The sequence below is a fragment of the Arachis duranensis genome, chromosome 9 (genome assembly GCF_000817695.3).
Source record: "Arachis duranensis cultivar V14167 chromosome 9, aradu.V14167.gnm2.J7QH, whole genome shotgun sequence".
Lineage (NCBI taxonomy): Eukaryota > Viridiplantae > Streptophyta > Magnoliopsida > Fabales > Fabaceae > Arachis > Arachis duranensis.
Genome location: NC_029780.3, coordinates 19,510,363 through 19,515,788, shown reverse-complemented (window position 1 = coordinate 19,515,788; position 5,426 = coordinate 19,510,363). Strand labels below are relative to the sequence as shown.

The 5,426-nt window shown below is 34.7% G+C and overlaps 1 protein-coding gene across 2 annotated transcripts; it reads left to right on the top strand.

Annotated features, from left to right (window-relative positions):
* The first annotated feature begins 561 nt into the window (after positions 1–561).
* On the top strand, positions 562–4,350 carry LOC107465023 (protein S-acyltransferase 18). Of its 2 annotated transcripts, XM_016083996.3 has the most exons (9): positions 562–778; positions 940–1,053; positions 1,174–1,506; positions 1,751–1,819; positions 1,971–2,042; positions 2,179–2,307; positions 2,423–2,503; positions 3,277–3,435; positions 3,601–4,349. In XM_016083996.3, the coding sequence occupies exons 1-9, from the start codon at positions 737–739 to the stop codon at positions 4,144–4,146; spliced, it is 1,545 nt and encodes a 514-aa protein (XP_015939482.1). In that variant the 5' UTR covers positions 562–736; the 3' UTR covers positions 4,147–4,349. The 2 variants fall into 2 exon arrangements, with proteins under 2 accessions (XP_015939482.1, XP_015939483.1); XM_016083997.3 differs by lacking the exon at positions 1,971–2,042 and having other exon boundaries at positions 3,601–4,350.
* Positions 4,351–5,426: the final 1,076 nt, after the last annotated feature.

The following is a 5,426-nucleotide window of genomic DNA, read 5'->3' as shown; positions in this document are numbered from 1 at the left end:
GGGGATCCTGCTCGAGTCCCCACGCCTGTCTCGGGGGAATTTTGTCCCCCATCTCCATCCCCACAAAAAAAATTTTTCATAATCAAATCTTCATTCAGAGCAGTCCTCACAGAGATCTCCGAGACTCGAAGAATTTTGTCATCCCTACATATATAAATCCATATCAAAATGGATACTCATTACTCGGAAAATGTTAAATAAATAAATAATTAAAAAAAGGAATGAGGTGCTCAAGACAGTGCAAAACAGCAAATACATTTTAGTCAAAGGAAATATGAAGGGCCCCACAAAATCACAAACTTGGTCTTGTTTTGTTAATCTGGTATATTATTGTTCAAGTGAAATAATTAATAAAGTGAAAAAATTGAAAATCTTATTTACTCTTAAATTAACACACATACAATAAATATTATAAATTCAATTATTATTAATATCTTATTTTGTCACTTTATAATTTCTTATTTTAGATATTTTTTCCGGTATTTTATCACTTCTAAATCTGGCCTAGGATTAGTAGCATCCGTTGGATGAGAAGAATAAGGAGCAGATCTTAGTCCCTAGATTTAGCATCGAGCGCCCTTCACTTCAATTTTGAAAAACAATGAACGAGTCACCACTCCACAGTCTCCAGTCTCTCGACCGTTGAAGGACTCTGCTACTCAGCTCTGAGCAAACAAAACCAAACACTTGATAACCAAATTCTTTTGGTTTGAGATTCAAACAAATTTCATACACCATGAGACGCCATGGTTGGCAACGCCCTCTCCACCCTCTACAGGTACTCATTAATTCCACTCATCCTTATCCTTATCATTCTAATTTTGTTTTTTCTTTTTTCTTTTTTCAAGGAAATATAAGTATATAACACGATGCCATTATCTGCATTCTTGAAATTGTGAAAAACCTGGAGCTTTTAACTAGGGATTTGAAACATGGCAGGTTGTTGGAGTGGCAGTTTACAGTGTTCTGGTGGCGTGTTTCTACGCCTTCTTGGGAATATTCCTCGGAAATCGGACCGCGGAAATAACACTTATCGTCATATTTTCCTTGGTGGTAATTCATTTGTTTTCAATCTGAACTCATATTTGGGGAAAGAAATTCACCATTTTTGCTTAGAAATCATATGATACTTTTTTCTTTTTTCTTTTTTCTTAATTTATTATTATGCCACAGGCAATCTCTGTTATGTTCCTATTTGTGAGGTGCACTGCAATTGATCCCACAGACAAGACAAGCTTCAAGAGGAAGAAGCGAAAAGCGAAATCTGACACGGTTCCTAAGCTGAATTACAGGTTTATTGTTAGCCAGATTGTGGTGAGGTTTTTCAGGAGGGTAGAAAGGAAGTTACTCAGGACTTTCATCAAGAGGAAGTACCTCGATCCGGTGAAGACGAGCACGGGAATGGAGCCTCTGCTCCCATTCCCTCTTGTCATGAAAGATGATGATGCCATTTCCCCAAATCTCAATGAAGATGACATTTCATTTTGTGCTCTTTGTGATTTTGAGGTTAGAATCTTAGTTGCATACTATGTGCTTACCATTTAATCACAAGTGAGTGCTCTTTTCGGTTCCTGATCATTTATCTAAATCCCCAACCATTCAAGTAATTGGTCTAAGCGGTCCTTGATACATAGCAGGTTAGATTAATTATCGGTTAGAATCTCAGTTGTCCTTCAGGCAAGTCGAAAATGGTATTTACTCTTTAATCATTAATATTTTTTTATAACTTCTATGCTATTGTATGAATCAGGTGAAAAAGCATAGTAAACATTGCAGGACGTGCAATCGATGCGTCGAAGGATTCGATCACCATTGCAAGGTGTGTATAAATGAATTTTTGTGTTGAAGTAAAATCTGGAGTTGTAAATAAAACTGCTATTATTAGACTAGCTAGTCTTTCTGTGTTGGAATTTTTCAATTCTCTTTACTTTGTTAATATTATTAAGATTAGTGCTTATGGTGTGTTGCAGTGGTTGAATAACTGTGTTGGAAAAAAGAACTACACAACATTCTTTCTTCTTATGATTTCCGTCCTATTAATGGTTTGTACTTAACACATCACTCAGGATTATTACACTGTCTTTCAAGTTTCAATTTCAGAACCAAAATTTAAAATAAAGGTGTTTTAATTACATGAATTAAATATGTTCCAATATTATTGTCTTGTTACGTGTACAGCTTATCATTGAAGGAGGGACCGCAATTGCTGTGTTTATCAGGTGCTTTGCGGATAAAAGAGGAATGGTAAAGGAGCTTCATAGGAAGCTTCATGTAGAGTTTCCAAGAGAGGTTCTCGCCACCATATGTGTAATATAGTTAACTCAATTGTTCTGGGAATTTCTATAGTATGTTGTGCCAAGCTTGAAAGTTGGATTTAACATTAATTTTGACTTGCATTGGACTTGCTGGAATGATAATACAGGTGCTGCTTCTTTTGTTGACTACTTATATTTCATCAGCACTAGGACAGCTTTTCTTCTTTCATGTGGTTCTGATACGAAAGGTACTAGTCTTTGCTTTTAAATTATCTTGTACTCCCTCTCTGACTATGAATGACTTTTAACATTGTAGCACAAGAATTAAGAAATTGTTAATTGACTCAATTATCAAAAATATATTTAGTATATGTTGGGAGAAGTGAAGGGAGCCTTGGAGCAATGATTGTGTTGTTTCCATGTCACCTCAGGTCAGAGGTTCAAGCTGTAGAATCACCTATTGATGTAATTATTAGGTTAGGTTGCCTATACTACACTTACAGGTGCGGCTCTTCCTAGATCCTGCGTTAACGTGGGATACTTGTGCACCGGGATGTCTTTATATATGTTGGGAGAAGTGATTTATCCTCTTAAGGGATCCTTCTATACATTCTAGTAATGCCTAGGTGAAGGTACAAAGTTGATTGCTGTTTAAGATTCTGAGGCATTGAAGGTATAAACATTTTCCTTTGTTTAGTAGCTAGGGTGATGATTAGGAGGGGTTTAGATTTTGTTATCATTAGTCTTATGTTTAGATTTTGTTATCATTACTCTTATATGTATTACTGTTTCTCTCTGTTCGTGAAATTATGATCATGTAATTAAATTGGGCAATACAGGGATACAACAGGACAAAAAATTAATTATTTACAAATTACAAATAATATTCGAGAAAAGGTTTTTTTTGCTCAAAAGCACTTGTTCATGAGGGAGAACTGGTGTACACTTTTGCTTTAGTACTCTTATTTTTTTCTGGAAAATTCATGGCTATCGAATAATTTTTTATTTGTAATTACTTTAGGGAATGAGAACTTATGACTATATCCTGGCAATGAAAGAAGAGAATCAATTCACAGAACTAGAATCGCTTGACGATTCTGATTTTTCCTCAGATGAGAGCATTGATTTTGACTCACCTGAGAAGCCAACAATAATCTCAAGGATTCTATGCCAGACCCAGGTAAGTATGAGATAGACCAATCGTGTTTTGGTAGTATTTTATTTTTGTCCTAAGACATAAAAAATTGGTTAAAAATCACGGTCGTGTCAACACCATCTCTGTCTAAACACTATATGCCATATTTTCTGAGTCAAACCTTACAGGGGTAGTTGTTTCGAGTTTCAGAGCTCACCGAGGTTGTCTATTAAGATCGAAGGAGAAACCGGGCCTTCTTCTCTCTTGAACAAGAAACAGAAGTTCCATGTAAGCATTAACCCATGGAAACTCTTAAAGTTGACCAGAGAGAAAGCACTTCTAGCAGCTGAAAAGGCAAGAGAGAAGCTTATGAGAGAGAAGAAGCCAACAGGGGAAAACAATTCTTCACTAAGACCTCTTCCACTAGAGACAAAAAGCGGACCTTCGATGAACAACACAGATAGAAACACGGACAATAATAATGAGGGATATTCTGGCTCTTCATCAACAACTTTCCTAGCAAAAGGGAGAGTTACAGGATCACCAGGCATGATTTCAAGCCCAAGAAGAAGATTTTCTGGCACACCAACAATGTTCTCTAGCAGCACCATTTTGCCTTCTCCAAAACAGAAGTATAGAAGCAGTTTTGATTTGAAGTTAACAGGAGTGTCCAGGGAGCTTGAAACACATATTTCAAGTCAGGTTCTTTGTTCAGTTATCAGCAAAGATGGAAGTGAACAACCATCCCCAAAATAGGCTAGTGTGTGTCTGTAACATTTTATGTTGAAATTCTCGACCTTAGAGAAAATGATTTGTTCATATGTCTGTTTCCTGTGTAACATTGATTCCATATAATTTATTTATACATGGGATGGTTGGTCACCATATGTAACATGGATTTATTTTCAATTTATACATGGGTGCAATTCTAGTCAATGCCCTGTGTGACTGATTTTATTTGCTATCGACTAGCCTTTTAATATTTCATACTCATTTTACTTTTGAGGAGCGTGTGAGAATTGGAATGTTTGTTGAAGGATTCTCGTGTTTGTTACAACTCATATTACTGAATGATAATAATGAGGATGAAACAGAGGCCCTTAGGAGTTTAGGATATTTTGAGAAGTCGGGTATAAGGGAAGAGTACTATGAGAAAAGTGAGAAGTCCATGATTCCGATACATTTTTAGAAATGTTTAAAAGTAATGTTCGGGGGGAGGACGAAGAGGGAAAAATCTCAAATGATTTCACTAAGACCTGTCACAGGTTTATCAACAAAGTGGAAGCCCCAACTCATACCTAGATTCCTTCTTGCCAGGAAGTCCGCTGCTTGATTCCCTTTCCCTGTATGTGCGTGCATTGCGTTGCTTTAGTTGACTGATTGTTTATTTGACTTTTTTCATATTTTTGTTTCAACTTTACAACCACAAACCCAAATATCCTTTGGTGTTAAAGTTAATACTCAATTTCCTCCCTCAAATTTAAAATCGAATTTAATTTAACCTTTAAAATTTTAATTGACTCAAATTAAACTCTAAAATTTATAATCATAACTTGCATTAATTTTTGAGCTAATTTTCATTAACATCGTAATGATTTGATATATTAATTTGTTACAGATTAAATTTTTCGTTCAATATCTATATGATCAAGACCTGTTAGAGCATTCAAAAGTTTAATTGATGCTCTCAAAATTCCAAAATTTTTAAATTGAACTTATTATTATTGTCTTTGTGAGAATGTTAAAGAACCAATCACGCATATAAAAGATTTAGTAGATCTCATTCATATAAAACCTAGATATAGTCTAAATCTTAGTAAGTTAATGTACAAAATCAACACATATTTACAGAAATTAGTTTAAGAAATAATGTGAATTACTGTTATAAATTTTTTAGTTCAGATCGAGTCATTTGTAAATTTAAAAATCATATTAAATTTAATTTCAAAATTTAGAGATCAAATTGAATATTAACTCTTAAATCTACATAACATTTATATACAAAACAAATACGAGATCATTTTATTTTTTGATTG

Coding starts and splice junctions, on each gene's coding strand:
- LOC107465023 (XM_016083996.3), top strand. CDS start 737: ATGAGACGCCATGGTTGGCAACGCCCTCTCCACCCTCTACAG. Junction 779..939: donor GCCCTCTCCACCCTCTACAG/GTACTCATTAAT, acceptor GAAACATGGCAG/GTTGTTGGAGTGGCAGTTTA. Junction 1,507..1,750: donor GTGCTCTTTGTGATTTTGAG/GTTAGAATCTTA, acceptor TGTATGAATCAG/GTGAAAAAGCATAGTAAACA.